Source organism: Podarcis cretensis, assembly GCF_951804945.1.
Source record: "Podarcis cretensis genome assembly, chromosome: 8".
In the NCBI taxonomy this organism is placed as follows: Eukaryota; Metazoa; Chordata; class Lepidosauria; order Squamata; family Lacertidae; genus Podarcis; species Podarcis cretensis.
This window is the reverse complement of record NC_137177.1, coordinates 10782063-10801472: the sequence shown is the minus strand read 5'-3', so window position 1 is coordinate 10801472 and position 19410 is coordinate 10782063. Positions and strand designations below refer to the sequence as shown.

The 19410-nt window shown below is 44.3% G+C and overlaps 2 protein-coding genes across 2 annotated transcripts in view; both read right to left on the bottom strand.

The window, feature by feature from the left end:
- The window catches only part of LOC307223396 (hemicentin-1-like), a 46560-nt gene that overhangs the window by 25887 nt on the left and 1263 nt on the right, over positions 1-19410 (bottom strand). The window contains exons 2-12 of the mRNA XM_079989366.1: positions 13852-14106; positions 12891-13089; positions 11542-11849; positions 10376-10648; positions 9035-9295; positions 7865-8137; positions 6523-6787; positions 5379-5551; positions 4072-4332; positions 3851-3884; positions 385-713 (exon numbers count right to left, since the gene is read on the bottom strand). Coding sequence (XP_079845492.1) covers positions 385-713; positions 3851-3884; positions 4072-4332; positions 5379-5551; positions 6523-6787; positions 7865-8137; positions 9035-9295; positions 10376-10648; positions 11542-11849; positions 12891-13089; positions 13852-14106 — 2631 coding nt within the window. The remainder of the gene's footprint in view (positions 1-384; positions 714-3850; positions 3885-4071; positions 4333-5378; positions 5552-6522; positions 6788-7864; positions 8138-9034; positions 9296-10375; positions 10649-11541; positions 11850-12890; positions 13090-13851; positions 14107-19410) is intronic.
- Positions 701-3419, bottom strand: LOC307221342 (cell adhesion molecule CEACAM6-like). Its single transcript, XM_079985799.1, has 2 exons — positions 2900-3419; positions 701-1818 (listed from the first exon to the last, which is right to left on the bottom strand). Exons 1-2 carry the CDS (start codon positions 3204-3206, stop codon positions 1550-1552), a joined length of 576 nt encoding a protein of 191 aa, XP_079841925.1. The 5' UTR covers positions 3207-3419; the 3' UTR covers positions 701-1549.

Here is a 19410-nt window from a genome sequence, read left to right as displayed (position 1 = left end):
ACTGAAAAAACCCTCCAACAGTAACACCAGGATTAGGGGTTAGCAATATGATTGACCTGCGGACCAGTTCATAGTTGAGTCCCAGGTGTGGGTCAAATCTCTTAATCTTCTTGACTTCATGCAGCCAGTATACTCATAGCTAGTTGCAATGGAGAGCCACACTGCTCTCAGAAAAACAGGGAGGCTGTAGCAAATGTGTGCACAGGATAGACTCTGGCAGTTTCTCCTCCCTCCTGAAACCAGCTGTGATAAGGGCTGAAAGAGCCAATTTTGTCTGCTATAGAAAGTAGAATATGATGGGGCAACCTATGACTGACTGCGGCTGGGTTTGGACTAAGGGACCCCAGTTGCCTGCCACTGCCCACATAGTCAGTCTAGACTTACAGAAGATTTGCAGCCAATGTGGCTCACTGGAACTTTCAGAGAAGCTGTTGTTCCCAAAGCAGGTGTAGTTGGCCTCATCGTTCCTGGTGACTGGGTTGAGAATGAGCCTTTGGTTGTTGTTGTCTAAAGAGATATGACCTCCTCCTTCAATCAGCTGGCTTCCCTTCAGCCAGTAATACGAAACATTGGTTCCAGCAGCACTGCAGTTCAAAGTGACACTATCATTTTCTTTGGCATTAGAGGGGCCGGAAATTGTCACATTACGTACCTCTCCTGTTGAGAAAGAAAAGTTGCAAAAGGGCTCCATGTTTTCTTGTAGTGCAACAGCCCTGGATTTCGATCAATTTGGAAAAGGAGCAATATTGAGAGAAACCGGCACTGAGCCCAGGCAGACAAAGAGGAGACCATTGGAAAAATCAACGCCGGGAGAGTGTTGTACTACCAGTCTACAGTTTGCATCCTCGACAACATTTAAGACAGAAGATAGCACTTCACAAAGAACTGAGATTTTGTGGCCAAACATCAGAGCCATATTCTACCCCCCCCAAAAAAAGAAACCAGCTTGAAAAGACAGTGAAATGAAAATCAGCTTTGTTATTATAAAGGAAATATAAAGACTTAGTGACAGGTGAAACCTTCCAGTTGATACCAGAGGAAGTGGGAAGACATCTAGCAAAACTTTGGAACCCTGAAATTGTTGACTGCATACAAGGATCAGAAATGGTCCATTGACTGAGAGTTTGTGACTTGGAATGTGCAACACACCATGAGGAAAATTGAGGACTGAGGGAACAATGGATAGAGGCAGATGAGAGAGGCGCATTTTTTGTTTGTTATCTGGGAGTTTTCATTGACAGGAAAAAAGTAGTGTGAGTCCAGAAATATGGTAAGAGACAGAGAGACTCCAAGACCAGGAACTGGATTTGACCTGAAGAAGAGAAACTTCATGGTACTTCAGGAACTGAAGTGGAGTGATCGGCATGGATACTGTAAAGGGACAGTGAGGTGACAGAATACGAGGAAACATCCTGGAAGTCAAAATGGCCACGAGACAGAGTTTGCGCAATCAAGTCCCCATTATACAGATGAAGCAGGTACCACAAGGACAGTCTTATCAGCCACAGGAAGGCGCAAGTTAGCCTAGGATGCAGCCTGGCCTTTCAAGCTACTCACCCAGGACGCTGATCTCCAGGCTGGTGTGGCTGAAAAGGCCAGTGACATCATTGGTGGCATTACAAGTATATTTGCCGGCATCATTTAGAGAAAGATGCGAGATCAGGAGTTGGGACTCGTTCTGAGCTTCCAGAAGTTTCTCATTATGATACCAAGAATAATTGGCAGGTGGGTTGGAGTTGGCAGAACACGAGAGGTTAAGGGTGGATTGGTCTCTATAAACTGGATCCTGAGGGTCGATTGTGGGGATGTCGGGCCCGTCTGAAGTAAATATAGGAAAGCCACATGTTGGAAAGGGCCAGGCTGTGCTGGTAGAAGAGGTGCTACTCAGTTGTTACTACACTGATGGCAAAACATAGAGTCTCTGGAACTGTTGTTTTTGCAACCTGCTGTTCTCATGCAACAATTCCAACCAGGAGAAATATTCTTGGGAGTGGATGCTCAGTGAATATATCACCTCAGGGTGGTTTGAAAGAATATCAGGACCCTAATGGTTTGAGCTTGGGGGTAAGAATGCTAAATCCCCATTATTTAGCCTTTCATATAGCAGAAAGCTGATCAGGATGCAGATAATATTCCAATCAGTTCATTGATCAAAGGGACAGATGCAGTAAAACCAAACAGTTCTTTCTGTTTTCTCCACAACTTTTGTTGGGATCGTCAAAACTGGGTGTGGCAGTGAGCCAGGTTGCTTGCAGATTTGGGTGGCTCAAGGCAACTAATACCGGATCCCTTCTATAGTATTCCTCCCTATTGGCCACTAGACTTTCAAGCTTCAGTTACATCTTTCTGGCCTTTGGAAAATGAGCAAAGTCCCCTGCATGCTACACACAACGTTACCTAAAACAAACCTTTCAACTCCATCAGAAAGTTGTGTTTTTTATATGAAATTTCTATTTGTGCACTTGGAGAGTGTCCGGGAGAGCGAGGGAGGGGCCTTTCTTGGTGGAAATGGAGCACTGAAAAAACCCTCCTACAGCAACAATAGGATTAGGGGTTAGCAATACGACTGACCTGCAGACCAATTCATAGTTGAGTCCCAGGTGTGGGTCAAATCTCTTACTCTTCTTGACTTCATGCAGCCAGTATACTCATAGCTAGTTGCAATGGAGAGCCACACTGCTCTCAGACAAAGGGGGAGGCTGTAGCAAATGTGTGCCCAGGACAGACTCTGGCAGTTTCTCCTCCCTCCTGAAGCCAGCTGTGATAAGGGCTGAAAGAGCCACTTCTGTCTGCTACAGAAAGTAGAATGTGATGGGGCAACCTATGACTGACTGCGGCTGGGTTTGGACTATGGGACCCCAGTTGCCTGCCATTGCCCACATAATCAGTCTAGACTTACAGAAGATTTGCAGCCAATGTGGCTCACTGGAACTTTCAGAGAAGCTGTTGTTCCCAAAGCAGGTGTAGTTGGCCTCATCGTTCCTGGTGGCTGGGTTGAGAATGAGCCTCTGGTTGTTGTTGTCTAAAGAGATATGACCTCCTCCTTCAATCAGCTGGCTTCCCTTCAGCCAGTAATACGAAACATTGGTTCCAGCAGCACTGCAGTTCCAAGTGACACTATCATTTTCTTTGGCATTAGAGGGGCCGGAAATGGTCACATTACGTACCTCTCCTGTTGAGAAAGAAAAGTTGCAAAAGGGCTCCATGTTTCTTGTAGTGCAACAGCCCTGGATTTTGATCAATTTGGAAAAGAACCAGTATTAATAGAAACTGGCACTGGGCCCAGACAGACAAAGAAGAGACCATTGCAAAAATCAATGCCGGCCGGGAGTGTGTTGTACTACCAGTTGACGGTTTGCTTCCTCGACAACATTTAAGACAGAAGATAGCACTTCACAAAGAACTGAGATTTTGTGGCCTAACATTAGAGCCATATTCTACACCCCCCAACCCCCCCCCCACCTTGAAAAGACAGTGAAATGAAAATTAGCTTTGTTATTATAAAGGAAATATAAAGACTTAGTTACAAGTGCAACCTTCTAGTTGATACCAGAGGAAGTGAGGACATCTAGGAATTTTTTGGAACCCTGAAAGGTTGACTGCATATAAGGAACAGAAATGTTCCATTGACTGAGAGTTTGTGACTTGGAATGTGCAACACACCATTAGGAAAAGTGAGGAATGTGGCAACAATGGATAGAGGCAGATGAGAGAGGCACAATTTTGTTTGTTTTCTGGGAGTTTTCATTGACAGGAAAAAAGTAGTGTGAGTCCAGAAATTTGGTAAGAGAGAGAGAAACTCCAAGACCAGGAACTGGATTTGACCTGAAGAAGAGAAACTTCATGGTACTTCAGGAACTGAACTGGAGTGATCATCATGGATACTGTAAAGGGACAGTGAGGTGACAGAATACAAGGAACGCATCCTGAAAGCCAAAATGGCCACGAGACAGAGTTCGCACAATCAGGTCCCCGTTGTACAGATGAAGCAGGTACTACAAGGACAGTCTTATCAGCCACAGGAAGGCACACGTTTGCCTAGGATGCAGCCTGGCCATTCAAGCTACTCACCCAGGACGCTGATCTCCAGGCTTGTGTGGCTGAAAAGGCCGGTGACATCGTTGGTGGCATTACAAGTATATTTGCCGGCATCATTTAGAGAAAGATGCGAGATCAGGAGTTGGGACTCGTTCTGAGCTTCCAGAAGTTTCTCATTATGATACCAAGAATAATTGGCAGGTGGGTTGGAGTTGGCAGAACACGAGAGGTTAAGGGTGGATTGGTCTCTATAAACTGGATCCTGAGGGTCGATTGTGGGGATGTCGGGCCCGTCTGAAGTAAATATAGGAAAGCCACATGTTGGAAAGGGCCAGGCTGTGCTGGTAGAAGAGGTGCTACTCAGTTGTTACTACACTGATGGCAAAACATAGAGTCTCTGGAACTGTTGTTTTTGCAACCTGCTGTTCTCATGCAACAATTCCAACCTGGAGAAATATTCTTGGGAATGGATGCTCAGTGAATATATCACCTCAGGGTTGTTTGGAAGAAAATCAGGACCCTAAGGGTGGGGCAGGAATGCTAAATCCCCATTATTTAGCCTTTCATGTAGCAGAAAGCTGATCAGGATGCAGATAATATTCCAATCAGCCCATTGATCAAAGGGACAGATGCAGTAAAACCAAACAGTTCTTTCTGTTTTCTTGCTGATTTGGGTGACTCAAGGCAACTAATACCGGACCCCTTCTATAGTATTCCTCCCTACTGGCCACTAGACTTTCAAGCTTCAGTTACAGCTTTCTGGCCTCTGGAAAATGAACAAAGCCCCCTGCATGCTACACACAACGTTACCTAAAATAAACCTTTCAACTCCATCAGAAAGTTGTGGTTTTTATATGAAATTTCTATTTGTGCACTTGGAGAGTGTCCGGGGGAGTGAGGGAGGGGCCTGTCTTGCCTGAAATGAAGCATAGGAAAAAACCCTCCAACAGTAACAATAGGATTAGGGGTTAGCAATATGATTGACCTGCGGACCAATTCATAGTTGAGTCCCAGGTGTGGGTCAAATCTCTTACTCTTCTTGACTTCATGCAGCCATTATACTCATAGCTAGTTGCAATGGAGAGCCACACTGATCTCAGACAAAGGGGGAGGCTGTAGCAAATGTGTGCCCAGGACAGACTCTGGCAGTTTCTCCTCCCTCCTGAAGCCAGCTGTGACAAGGGCTGAAAGAGCCACTTCTGTCTGCTACAGAAAGTAGAATATGATGGGGCAACCTATGACTGACTGCGGCTGGGTTTGGACTATGGGACCCCAGTTGCCTGCCACTGCCCACATAGTCAGTCTAGACTTACAGAAGATTTGCAGCCAATGTGGCTCACTGGAACTTTCAGAGAAGCTGTTGTTCCCAAAGCAGGTGTAGTTGGCCTCATCGTTCCTGGTGGCTGGGTTGAGAATGAGCCTCTGGTTGTTGTTGTCTAAAGAGATATGACCTCCTCCTTCAATCAGCTGGCTTCCCTTCAGCCAGTAATATGAAACATTGGTGCCAGCAGCACTGCAGTTCAAAGTGACACTATCATTTTCTTTGGCATTAGAGGGGCCGGAAATGGTCACATTACGTACTTCTCCTGTTGAGAAAGAAAAGTTGCAAAAGGGCTCCATGTTTCTTGTAGTGAAACAGCCCTGGATTTCGATCAATTTGGAAAAGGAGCAATATTGAGAGAAACCGGCACTGAGCCCAGGCAGACAAAGAGGAGACCATTGGAAAAATCAACGCCCGGAGAGTGTTGTACTACCAGTCTACAGTTTGCATCCTCGACAACATTTAAGACAGAAGATAGCACTTTACAAAGAACTGAGATTTTGTGGCCAAACATCAGAGCCATATTCTACCCCCCCCCCCAAAAAAAAAAACCAGCTTGAAAAGACAGTGAAATGAAAATTAGCTTTGTTATTATAAAGGAAATATAAAGACTTAGTGACAGGTGAAACCTTCCAGTTGATACCAGAGGAAGTGGGAAGACATCTAGGAAAACTTTGGAACCCTGAAATTGTTGACTGCATACAAGGATCAGAAATGGTCCATTGACTGAGAGTTTGTGACTTGGAATGTGCAACACACCATGAGGAAAATTGAGGAGTGAGGGAACAATGGATAGAGGCAGATGAGAGAGGCGCATTTTTTGTTTGTTATCTGGGAGTTTTCATTGACAGGAAAAAAGTAGTGTGAGTCCAGAAATATGGTAAGAGACAGAGAGACTCCAAGACCAGGAACTGGATTTGACCTGAAGAAGAGAAACTTCATGGTACTTCAGGAACTGAAGTGGAGTGATCGGCATGGATACTGTAAAGGGACAGTGAGGTGACAGAATACGAGGAAACATCCTGGAAGTCAAAATGGCCACGAGACAGAGTTTGCGCAATCAAGTCCCCATTATACAGATGAAGCAGGTACCACAAGGACAGTCTTATCAGCCACAGGAAGGCGCAAGTTAGCCTAGGATGCAGCCTGGCCTTTCAAGCTACTCACCCAGGACGCTGATCTCCAGGCTGGTGTGGCTGAAAAGGCCAGTGACATCATTGGTGGCATTACAAGTATATTTGCCGGCATCATTTAGAGAAAGATGCGAGATCAGGAGTTGGGACTCGTTCTGAGCTTCCAGAAGTTTCTCATTATGATACCAAGAATAATTGGCAGGTGGGTTGGAGTTGGCAGAACACGAGAGGTTAAGGGTGGATTGGTCTCTATAAACTGGATCCTGAGGGTCGATTGTGGGGATGTCGGGCCCGTCTGAAGTAAATATAGGAAAGCCACATGTTGGAAAGGGCCAGGCTGTGCTGGTAGAAGAGGTGCTACTCAGTTGTTACTACACTGATGGCAAAACATAGAGTCTCTGGAACTGTTGTTTTTGCAACCTGCTGTTCTCATGCAACAATTCCAACCTGGAGAAATATTCTTGGGAATGGATGCTCAGTGAATATATCACCTCAGGGTGGTTTGAAAGAATATCAGGACCCTAATGGTTTGAGCTTGGGGGTAAGAATGCTAAATCCCCATTATTTAGCCTTTCATATAGCAGAAAGCTGATCAGGATGCAGATAATATTCCAATCAGTTCATTGATCAAAGGGACAGATGCAGTAAAACCAAACAGTTCTTTCTGTTTTCTACACAACTTTTGTTGGGATTGTCAAAACTGGGTGTGGCAGTGAGCCAGGTTGCTTGCAGATTTGGGTGGCTCAAGGCAACTAATACCGGATCCCTTCTATAGTATTCCTCCCTATTGGCCACTAGACTTTCAAGCTTCAGTTACATCTTTCTGGCCTTTGGAAAATGAGCAAAGTCCCCTGCATGCTACACACAACGTTACCTAAAACAAACCTTTCAACTCCATCAGAAAGTTGTGGTTTTTATTTGAAATTTCTATTTGTGCACTTGGAGAGTGTCCGGGGGAGCGAGGGAGGGGCCTTTCTTGGTAGAAATGGAGCACTGAAAAAACCCTCCAACAGTAACAATAGGATTAGGGGTTAGCAATATGATTGACCTGCGGACCAATTCATAGTTGAGTCCCAGGTGTGGGTCAAATCTCTTACTCTTCTTGACTTCATGCAGCCATTATACTCATAGCTAGTTGCAATGGAGAGCCACACTGCTCTCAAAGGGGGAGGCTGTAGGAAATGTGTGCCCAGGACAGACTCTGGCAGTTTCTCCTCCCTCCTGAAGCCAGCTGTGATAAGGGCTGAAAGAGCTACTTCTGTCTGCTACAGAAAGTAGAATGTGATGGGGCACCCTATGACTGACTGCGGCTGGGTTTGGACTATGGGACCCCAGTTGCCTGCCATTGCCCACATAATCAGTCTAGACTTACAGAAGATTTGCAGCCAATGTGGCTCACTGGAACTTTCAGAGAAGCTGTTGTTCCCAAAGCAGGTGTAGTTGGCCTCATCGTTCCTGGTGGCTGGGTTGAGAATGAGCCTCTGGTTGTTGTTGTCTAAAGAGATATGACCTCCTCCTTCAATCAGCTGGCTTCCCTTAAGCCAGTAATACGAAACATTGGTTCCAGCAGCACTGCAGTTCAAAGTGACACTATCATTTTCTTTGGCATTAGAGGGGCCGGAAATGGTCACATTACGTACCTCTCCTGTTGAGAAAGAAAAGTTGCAAAAGGGCTCCATGTTTCTTGTAGTGTGAGAGTCCTGGATTTTGATCAATTTGGAAAGGAACCAATATTAAGAGAAACCGGCACTGAGCCCAGACAGACAAAGGAAGAGACCACTGGAAAAATCAATGCCGGGAGAGTGTTGTACTACTAGTTGACAGTTTGGTTCCTCGACAACATCTAAGACAGAAGATAGCACTTCACAAAGAACTGAGATTTTGTGGCCAAACATCAGAGCCATATTCTACCTCCCCAAAAAAACCCCACCTTGAAAACACAGTGAAATGAAAATTAGCTTTGTTATTATAAAGGAAATATAAAGACTTGGTGACAGGTGAAACCTTCCAGTTGATACCAGAGGAAGTGGGAAGACATCTAGCAAAACATTGGAACCCTGAAATTGTTGACTGTATACAAGGAACAGAAATGGTCCATTGACTGAGAGTTTGTGACTTGGAATGTGGAACACACCATGAGGAAAAGTGAGGAGTGAGGGAACAATGGATAGAGGCAGATGAGAGAGGCACAATTTTGTTTGTTATCTGGGAGTTTTCATTGACAGGAAAAAAGTAGTGTGAGTCCAGAAATATGGTAAGAGACAGAGAGACTCCAAGACCAGGAACTGGATTTGACCTGAAGAAGAGAAACTTCATGGTACTTCAGGAACTGAACTGGAGTGATTGCCATGGATACTGTAAAGGGACAGTGAGGTGACAGAATATGAGGAATGCATACTCGAAGCCAAAATGGCCACGAGACAGAGTTTGCGCAATCAAATCCCCGTTGCACAGATGAAGCAGTGACTGCAAGGACAGTCTTATCAGCCACAGGAAGGTGCAAGTTAGCCTAGGATGCAGCCTGGCCATTCAGCCTACTCACCCAGGACGCTGATCTCCAGGCTGGTCTGGCTGAAAAGGCCAGTGACATCATTGGTGGCATTACAAGTATATTTGCCGGCATCATTTAGAGAAAGATGCGAGATCAGGAGTTGGGACTCGTTCTGAGCTTCCAGAAGTTTCTCATTATGATACCAAGAATAATTGGCAGGTGGGTTGGAGTTGGCAGAACACGAGAGGTTAAGGGTGGATTGGTCTCTATAAACTGGGTCCTGAGGGTCGATTGTGGGGATGTCGGGCCCATCTGAAGCAAATATAGGAAAACCACATGTTGGAAAGGGCCAGGTTGTGCTAGTAGTAAGGGTGCTACTCAGATGTTACTACACTGATGCCAAAATATAGAGCCACTGGAACCGTTTTTTTCCCGAACCTGCTGTCCCCATGCAACAATTCCAACCTGGAGAAATATCCCTGGGAATGGATGCTCAGTGAATATATCACCTCAGGGTTGTTTGGAAGAATATAAGGCCCCAAGGGTTTGAGCTGGGGGGTAGGAATGCTAAATCCTCATTATTTAGCCTTTCACATAGCAGAAAGCTGATCAGGATGCAGATAATATTCCAAAAGGCCACTGATCAAAGGGACAGATGCAGTAAAACCAAACAGTTCTTTATGTTTTCTCCACAACTTTTGTTGGGATTGTCAAAACTGGGTGTGGCAGTGAGCCAAGTTCCTCGCAGATTTGGGTGACTCAAGGCAACTAATACCGGATCCCTTCTATAGTATTCCTCCCTATTGGCCACTAGACTTTCAAGCTTCAGTTACATCTTTCTGGCCTTTGGAAAATGAGCAAATTCCCCTGAATGCTACACACAAGGTTACCTAAAATAACCCTTTCAACTCCATAAGGTAGTTGTATTTTTTATTTGAAATTTCTATTTGTGTGCTTGGAGAGTGTCCGGGGGAGTGAGGGAGGGGCCTGTCTTGGATGAAATGGAGCATAGGAAAAAAACCGTCTAATAATAACACCAGGATTAGGGGTTAGCAATACGATTGACCTGCGGACCAATTCATAGTTGAGTCCCAGGTGTGGGTCAAATCTCTTACTCTTCTTGACTTCATGCAGCCAGTATACTCATAGCTAGTTGCAATGGAGAGCCACACTGTTCTTAGAAAAAGAGGGAGGCTATAGCAAACATGTGCTCAGGGCAGACTCTGGCAGTTTCTCCAGCCTCCTGAAGCCAGCTGTGATAAGGGCTGAAAGAGCCACTTCTGTCTGCTACAGAAAGTAGAATGTGATGGTGAAAACTAAGACTGACTGCAGCTCGGTTTGCACTATGGGACCCCAGCTGCCTGCCACTGCCCACAGTCAGTCTAGACTTACAGAAGATTTGCAGCCAATGTGGCTCACTGGAACTTTCAGAGAAGCTGTTGTTCCCAAAGCAGGTGTAGTTGGCCTCATCGTTCCTGGTGACTGGGTTGAGAATGAGCCTCTGGTTGTTGTTGTCTAAAGAGATATGACCTCCTCCTTCAATCAGCTGGCTTCCCTTCAGCCAGTAATACGAAACATTGGTGCCAGCAGAATTGCAGTTCAAAGTGACACTATCGTTTTCTTTGGCATTAGAGAGGCCGGAAATGGTCACATTACGTACCTCTCCTGTTGAGAAAGAAAAGTTGCAAAAGGGCTCCATGTTTCTTGTAGCACGATAGCCCTTGATTTTGATCAATTTGGAAAAGAACCAGTATTAAGAGTAACTGCCACTGGGCCCAGACAGACAAAGAAGAGACCATTGGAAAAATCAATGCCGGGAGTGTGTTGTACTACCAGTTGACGGTTTGCTTCCTCGACAACATTTAAGACAGAAGATAGCACTTCACAAAGAACTGAGATTTTGTGGCCAAACATCAGAGCCATATTCTACCTCCCCAAAAAACCCCACCTTGAAAAGACAGTGAAATGAAAATCAGCTTTGTTATTATAAAGGAAATATAAAGACTTAGTGATAGGTGAAACCTTCCAGTTGATACCAGAGGAAGTGGGAAGACATCTAGCAAAACTTTGGAACCCTGAAATTGTTGACTGTATACAAGGAACAGAAATGGTCCATTGACTGAGAGTTTGTGACTTGGAATGTGCAACACACCATGAGGAAAGTGAGGAATGTGGCAACAATGGATAGAGGCAGATGAGAGAGGCACATTTTTTGTGTTATCTGGGAGTTTTCATTGACAGGAAAAAAGTAGTGTGAGTCCAGAAATATGGTAAGAGACAGAGAGACTCCAAGACCAGGAACTGGATTTGACCTGAAGAAGAGAAACTTCATGGTACTTCAGGAACTGAACTGGAGTGATTGCCATGGATACTGCAAAGGGACAGTGAGGTGACAGAATACAAGGAATGCATCCTGGAAGTCAAAATGGCCACGAGACAGAGTTTGCGCAATCAATTCCCCATTGTACAGATGAAGCAGGTACTACAAGGACAGTCTTATCAGCCACAGGAAGGCACACGTTTGCCTAGGATGCAGCCTGGCCATTCAACCTACTCACCCAGGACGCTGATCTCCAGGCTGGTGTGGCTGAAGAGGCCAGTGACATCATTGGTGGCATTACAAGTATATTTGCCGGCATCATTTAGGGAAAGATGCGAGATCAGGAGTTGGGACTCATTCTGAGCTTCCAGAAGTTTCTCATTATGATACCAAGAATAACTAGCAGGTGGGTTGGATTTGGCAGAACACGAGAGGTTAAGGGTGGATTGGTCTCTATAAACTGGGTCCTGAGGGTCGATTGTAGGGTTGTCGGGCCCGTCTGAAGCAAATATAGGAAAGCCACATGTTGGAAAGGGCCAGGCTGTGCTAGTAGTAAGTGTAAGTAAGTAAGTAGTGTAGATGTTATTACACACTACACTGATGCCAAAACACAGAGCCCTTGGAACCTTTGTTTTTGCAACCTGCTGTCCCTGTGCAATCTTACTGACCTGGAGAAAAATGGATGCCCCACCCTGGGAATGGATGATCAGTGAATATATGACCTCTAGGGTATTTGGGAAGATATACAGTATATCATTAAAATTGGCTCTAGGTAATAGATGACTCTTTTAGATGCAAAGAGTATGAACTTCAGGGTAAATCACTCACTACCCGCTCTTGAGCTTTCCTTTGGTATTAATCTATTAAGGAGCAGAAACCTGATCAGGGTGCAGATGATATTTCAATCAGCCTATTGATCAGAAGACAGATGTATTATAAACCAATGAGTATTTCAGTTTTCTCTATGTCTTTTGTTGGGATAGCCCAAACAGGCAAATTCCCCTGAATGCTACACACAAGGTTACCTAAAATAACCCTTTCAACTCCATAAGGAAGTTGTATTTTGTATTTGAAATTTGTGCACTTGAAGCGTGTCGGGGGGGGGGGGCTTCCTTGGATGAAATGGAGAATAGAAAAAACCCTCCAACAGTAACAATAGGATTAGGGGTTAGCAATATGATTGACCTGTGGACCAATTCATATTTAAGTCCCAGGTGTGGGTCAAATCTCTTACTCTTCTTGACTTCATGCAGCCAGTATACTCACAATTAGCTACAATGGAGAACCACACTGCTCTCAGAAAAGTGGGTGGCTATAGCAAATGTGTGCATAGGACAGACTCTGGCAGTTTCTACTCCCTTCTGAAGCCAGCTGTGATAAGAGCTAAAAAAGCCACTTTTGTCTGCTACAGAAAGTAGAATGTGATGGGGCAACCTATGATTGACTGTGGCTGGATTTGGACTATGGGACACCAGTTGCCTGTCATTGCCCACATAGTCAGTCTAGACTTACAGAAGATTTGCAGCCAATGTGGTTCACTGGAACTTTCAGAGAAGCTGTTGTTCCCAAAGCAGGTGTAGTTGCCCTCAATCGTTCCTGGTGGCTGGGTTGAGAATGAGCCTCTGGTTGTTGTTGTCTAAAGAGATATGACCTCCTCCTTCAATCAGCTGGCTTCCCTTCAGCCAGTAATACGAAACATTGGTGCCAGCAGCACTGCAGTTCAAAGTGACACTATCGTTTTCTTTGGCATTAGAGGGGCCGGAAATTGTCACATTACGTACCTCTCCTGTTGAGAAAGAAAAGTTGCAAAAGGGCTCCATGTTTCTTGTAGTGCAACAGCCCTGGGTTTTGATCAATTTGGAAAAGAACCAATATTAAGAGAAACAGGCACCAGGCCCAGACAGACAAAGGAAGAGACCACTGGAAAAATCATTGCTGGGGGAGTGTTGTACTATCAGTTGATAATTTGCTTCCCAGAGAAGATTTAAGACAGAAGGTAAAATCTCACAAAGAACTGAGATTTTGTGGGTAACAATCAGCACCATATTCCATCCTGACCCCACACAAAAAATAAAACCAGCTTGTAAACAAAAACTGGCTTTGCATTTACAAAGGAAATATAGAGGCTTAGTGGCATGTGCAAGCTTCCTGTTGGTATCAGAGGAAGTGGGAAGACATCTAGGAAAACTTTGGCACCCCAAAGGAAAAGATTGACAGCATACAAAAAACCAAAACCATAAAAACAAATCAAATGGTCATAGCTGAGATGAAAAATCTATTGCATCAAGAATGCTGGCTTGGACACACCCTAAGGAAGAAAGGACATGAAAATAAAACAAGAGAAAATAAAACAGAGTCAGCCACTGGATGAAAGCACAGTGGGATCACAGCATGAGAGACAACAAGCTAAGAGCTTGAGGTCCAAATTCAGATATAAAGAGAACCCTTCATCAACCCAAATTGACAGCAGGGTGTAATCAGTAAACAGGTCGGAGCAGATGATGTTCCTTCAATAGTGGCAACAGATAGCCATTCTCAAGCTACTCACCCACCACCTCAATTTCCAGGGTGGTGTTTTTCTGCTCACGAGTCACTTTATTCACCGCCTTGCAGAGATACGTCCCAGACTGCTCCACAGAAATGTCTCGGATGAGCAGTTGGGATCCGACAGAATGTTCTGTCCCATTGATAAACCAAGTATAGACAATAGCAGGCTCTCCAACAGCTGTGCAGGTGAGCTGGATGTCAGAATGCTCATTGTAAACGCTTGTATTTGGCTGGATCGCAGGTGTTTCAGGTCCAACTGAGGCAAACAGATGAAGCTACCATGTTGTTATTCCAGCAAGCGACTGAGATTCCCTCCCATCCCTTCGCAACATGAAAGATTCCTTCACCAGAACAAGATGTAGCCAGAAAGACAGGGAATTTTTAGCCCCCTGATGTTCCAGGGAAAGGTGACAGACACAAGTAAACAGAACAGTGCTAAGAGAGAACCTTGCTAGGACTTATCTCTTCACATGGGTCTATTTGCTCCTCCTTCACAGGCATCCTAGGGACCTGTGCATCTCACCCCTAGATGTTATGACAAGAAGCTTGGTGTATCTCCATACAGATCTACAGTGATGAGTCTTAGCTGCAGGCTGCTGGTTTTCGTCATTGTCACCTTGGTACGCATCCTTCCCCTTTGTTCCACCTTTGCTTTCTGGTTGCAAAATGAGATCCCAAGACCCCACTTCAGTCAATTTCAGCACAGTTACTATAGGGCCCTGCTCAGCAGCTTCTGGAATTACACTGAGGTTGCATCCACACTAGTCCCTTCCCTAGGAGTTGCCATCCTTTGCTCCCTCACCTTTTATGGGAAATTGTTGTGTCCCAGGGATTTCTGTGTTGCCTTCGAACCTGACATATGGTGGTATGAGCAGGTAAAGGTAAAGGTAAAGGTACCCCTGACAGGTCCAGTCGTGGACAACTCTCGGGTTGCAGCACTCATTTCGCTTTACTAGCGGAGGTAGCCAGCGTACAGCTTCCGGGTCATGTGGTCAGCATGACAAAGCCGCTTCTGGCGAACCAGAGCAGTGCACGGAAATGCCGTTTACCTTCCCGCCAGAGCGGTAGCTATTTATCTACTTGCACTTTGACGTGCTTTTGAACTGCTAGGTTGGCACGAGCAGGGACCGAGCAACGGGAGCTCACCCCGCCGCGGGGATTCGAACCACCGACCTTCTGATCAGCAAGTCCTAGGCTCTGTGGTTTAACCCACAGCGCCACCCACGTCCCTTGGTATGAGCAGGAGCTTGCTATAAAAGTAATTCTAGCCTAAACATGATGCCTGGTGTGAATAAAATATTACTGAGGCTTTCAAGGGGGCCTTTCTTGAAATGGGATGCTTTTGTGCGTAGACACTACAGAAGGATCCTGGCCATATGGACAGCTATTGCTGTATACAAAATGGCACAGTATTAAGCATCATCTATTTTAATTCCATTTCCAGCTAGCTGTGGAAGAGAAATGCCTCAGTAACATACAAGGGGAAGCTATTTAAGTGAGACCATTTGTCCAGCTAACACAATACTATTGAATGCGACTGGTAATAGGTCTCCAAGATCTCAGGCAAAGGTATTTTCCATAACCTTTCACTTGAGGTGCGAGGCACAGAATCCAGAAACTTCTGTATTCAAAGCATGCAACTTTATCTTGTTGAACTATAGACTGTTGTTGAAATGGGCCACAACGCAACTTACTGGCAAACACAATTTGTATTGTGTTATTTTATGCACTGTGACTTGCTGCTATTTTTGTTGATTATAGTTTGGAAATTATTTATCATAAGTGTTAAGAGTGAATTTCTGTTTAATTATTATTTGCTGATATTTAACTTCGTTGTGTGCTACTAATATTCTAATGGATTCTAATATTCTAATGGATGATTGAATATTAGTTTATTTGATATAAGTTGTTTATTTTAAAAGTAGGTTTCATCATGACATTTTTGTATAGGCTCTGATTGCCATAAGGTGTGCCATCTTTGTTGTATACTAATATAAAAAGGCGGTATACAAATCAGAAGTGAAATGAAAATGAGAAGCAGCTTTATAGTACCGACAGGTACAGGGCAGGAAGGAAATAATAAAAATTCCTTTTCAACTGTAGACAGAGGGCAGGACTGAGAAAATTAGCAGGACTGAGAGAAGTGCCTGGATAGCTCAGTTGGTTAGACCATGGTGCTGATAACACCAAGATTGCAGGTTTGATCTCTGTATGGACCAGCTGCATATTCCTGCGTTGCAGGGGGTTTGGACTAGATGATCCTCAGGGTCCCTTCCAACAGTTCTATGATTCTATGATTCTAAGTGCCCTCAGGGTTTAGTTTGAGCCACGGCTGAGACCAGGATCAAACTTTCTATTCATTGTCATGGCTCAGCACTAGGAAGAAGGAAATAAATCAATTGTACAAACAGCACCTGTTTGGAGGACAACCTGCCAGTACTAGCTGGCACCATTTCCGGACACTACTGTTCCTATTCTACCTGTCTCTAGGGAGAACTGGAATGACCTTTATTTAGATGACGCAATAAAAATGCTCAACTGGCTGATTCCTATTCTGCAGGGACACAGAATAGAACACAGGAGCGATGGCTGCACATACTAGCAGCCTCTGAGAGATGTTCTCTGGGATGTGCTGCAGGAAGTGGCACAGGAGGAAGTCCACCTGACAGGGATGGCTCGAAATATTTTGCTGCCCCTGGCAAAAAGTTGGCCCTCAGCCTTCTTGTATGCAACCAGGGTGGTGGAGGCATTTCATTTTTTTTACTTATTTATACCTTCATTGTAATTATTTATCATCCTGCCTTTATGAACGAGTTCTCCCAAGGAGGCCGGCAAGTGAAAAGATCAAAACAATAAGCATTAAAAATGCAGCACAGAAAGATTGTGTTTCCTTTGCAAAGGGTTTCCCTGATTGAATCCTCCTTACCCGGTTTCTAGTGGAGGAAACAGACTATTCACAGCTCTATTCACTTATATGGAATGGAGGAAAAGTGGCTGCAGCCAGATCATTTAGCCCTACAGATCAGAGATGGCTGTGCGCTGTTTCCATAGAGGATTTCCCCAATGGGTCTGGAGCATAGCTGTCAAAGTTTCCCTTTTTTTAAGGGAAATTCCCTTATTCTGAATAGGATTCTTTGCAAGAAAAGGGAAAAGTTGACAGCTATGGTCTGGAGCCCCCGGCCTTCTGTCCTGCCACCCATACAAAACTTCTGTGGATCGTTCATAGTTGGCGTGCTCTGTCCATAACTAAAGAGAAACACTAGAATTTATGCCTAAAGTTCGTTAATACATTGGCAGGATTTTAAAAACACTTGTAATTTTAGAAATAGTACAGGAAATCTGAGGTAAAAAATAATAATTTGGAGTAGAAATGATATGCAGCTGAAAAGAAAACTTAAGGAACCGGGGGTGGGTGGGTGGGAGGGAAATCACGGGGTTCGGAGAATCCCATTTTATGGTTTTGATATTGTTTTTGTGCATATTTTTCTTTGTTTTTGGTTGTTATTGTATTTGTTGTTGTTTTTTGTTGTTGTTGAAAATTTAATTACAAAATTATTTAAAGAAATTGTGGCTAAAGTTCATCCAGATGTTTCTGAAGGCCGAGTTGCGTACATGAGCAGACTTAAAATAAATTTTGCCTTCAGTTTTTTAAAAAATGCACGTTGTGTCTGTGTATTACGGCGAAGGCTTCTTAAGACAGCAAAGAACAGCAGCTAATCTGCCTTTCCAGTAGACTAATAGGGGAAGCCATTCTGCTGAAACAATAATAATCATGTCTTGCAATCTCATTTTATATAGTCGGTGAAATTGAATTTACTATTTGGAGAATAAGGAACTTTAATGACAGTTAGGCACTGTGGGCCTGCTTCCCCAGCTCTGCCTTTCTAATAACTGAAATAATTACCAAGATGGGACCAGATAGCCAGGACTATACTATAGTCACAACAATGAACTCTTTGACATCTGGCTCATTCTGCCTCAATTTTGCCAGTGCAGCCTCCAAAAGTAGCAAGCTTTGTTCTGCATTTAAATCTATCCCCAAGAACACCTTTTAAACTCCTTGAACTACTGCAAACTATATTATTGGGGTGGAGAAGGGAGAGTTGTGTGGCGAAGGTGGGCTAACTCTGAGCCTCAAAATCGCACCTCCTTTGATAAAAGGCATAGCTGTGGCTATATTCCCTTTTTTTTCCAAGAAGAGCCTTGTTATAAACCTCCTTTTTCAGCTCCCTAGCAGAGCAGGCCTTTATGCCTTTCGGTTGCAAAAGGCCGCCCTGTTCTGCCTCGCCTCGCTTGCCTGGGTGCCCTTTTACCCAAGGGAGCCACAGTGAGCAGTGCCAGCAACTTGTGCCTGATGCCAGCAAATAAAAACAGTTGTCAAGTTAATGAGAAACGGAGGAGGAGAAGAGAAAAACAAAACTGTGTGAGGGGGGAATCATGCAGAGGCCTTTCTGTGGCAGCCGAGACCGGGCCAAGCCGCTTTCCCTCACACCTGACAAGACTCTGGGGCAAATTCTCACACATCCCTCTCCTGATTTATTTGTTGCTTCAGAATTATCTGAAGTGGGCAAGAAAAGGGAAGGAAATAGATTAAAAAAAGAGAGAAAGATGTTGGCAGCTTGGTTCGTTAATCTTCATGGAGAGAACATGTCTGTCAGTGTTCTCTGCTCAAAGGTGTGGGCGTCTGGGATTTTATAAGTGGGCCTCAAAGCGAGATTTCAGAGATTCTCAGCCTCCTCCCATGTCCACAAATAATCTCCCTCAGGCAAGAGAAACATGAATAAATTGCCTGGAAGAGCCACATGCCAGTTTGACCCACGAAATGTTCAAACTAAGGCAGAGCCAAGATGAATCTGAGCGAAATTCTCAGGCCATTTCTCTTCCTAGCTCTGAATGGCTTCACTCCTTCCTGTGTAAGGCCCTCAGTATGGTGCTTGAGACACAACAAATGGTGCCTGCCCTACATGACAAACACACACATATATTTAAATTAAATACTAAAAAATTTAACTGTTTTCAGTTACTACAAAACTTATGTTCCACGACATCATGCTTCTTTTTGGGACTGTTTCATGCTTTTATTTGGAATGATCTGTTGCTTCCTCTCCTCAAAAATGTAATCCAGACTCGTTGGGCCATATTATTAATATTATCCTTCCACGTGTTGTTCCCAGAAGGACAAGTCAACTTTGATTTCATGTGGAAATCCAATTCGGACTTTAACCTGCATTTATTTTATGGTTGTTTCGCTCATTGTAAAAAAAAAAAAAACCCAACCACACCTATTGTACACTTTATATATGCCACTGGTAAAATGAGAGGAAGTGCTTGGAGGAATTCTGAGGTTTGCATAACTATGACAAATCTTTATTTAAAAAAACAGCAGCAAAAACAGCCATGTGGACTGAGCCACCTAATGCTGTTTGTTGGAAAAGAAAGAAAAAATGGAAAACAGGGCGGGGAATGAAATGGGGTATTCTGGAAGAGGGTATGGCAGACTGGCAAAGATAATGAACAGGACCATTCCTGTTAGAAGATGAGGGTAAGCTACAATTTAATC

Excerpts from the sequence above, each read along its gene's own strand:
- LOC307221342 (XM_079985799.1), bottom strand. The coding sequence starts at position 3,206 with ATGGAGCCCTTTTGCAACTTTTCTTTCTCAACAGGAGAGGTACGTAAT. Across the intron at positions 1,819-2,899 it reads ACATTGGCTGCAAATCTTCT|ACGGGCCCGACATCCCCACA; the intron begins GTAAGTCTAGAC and ends TATTTACTTCAG.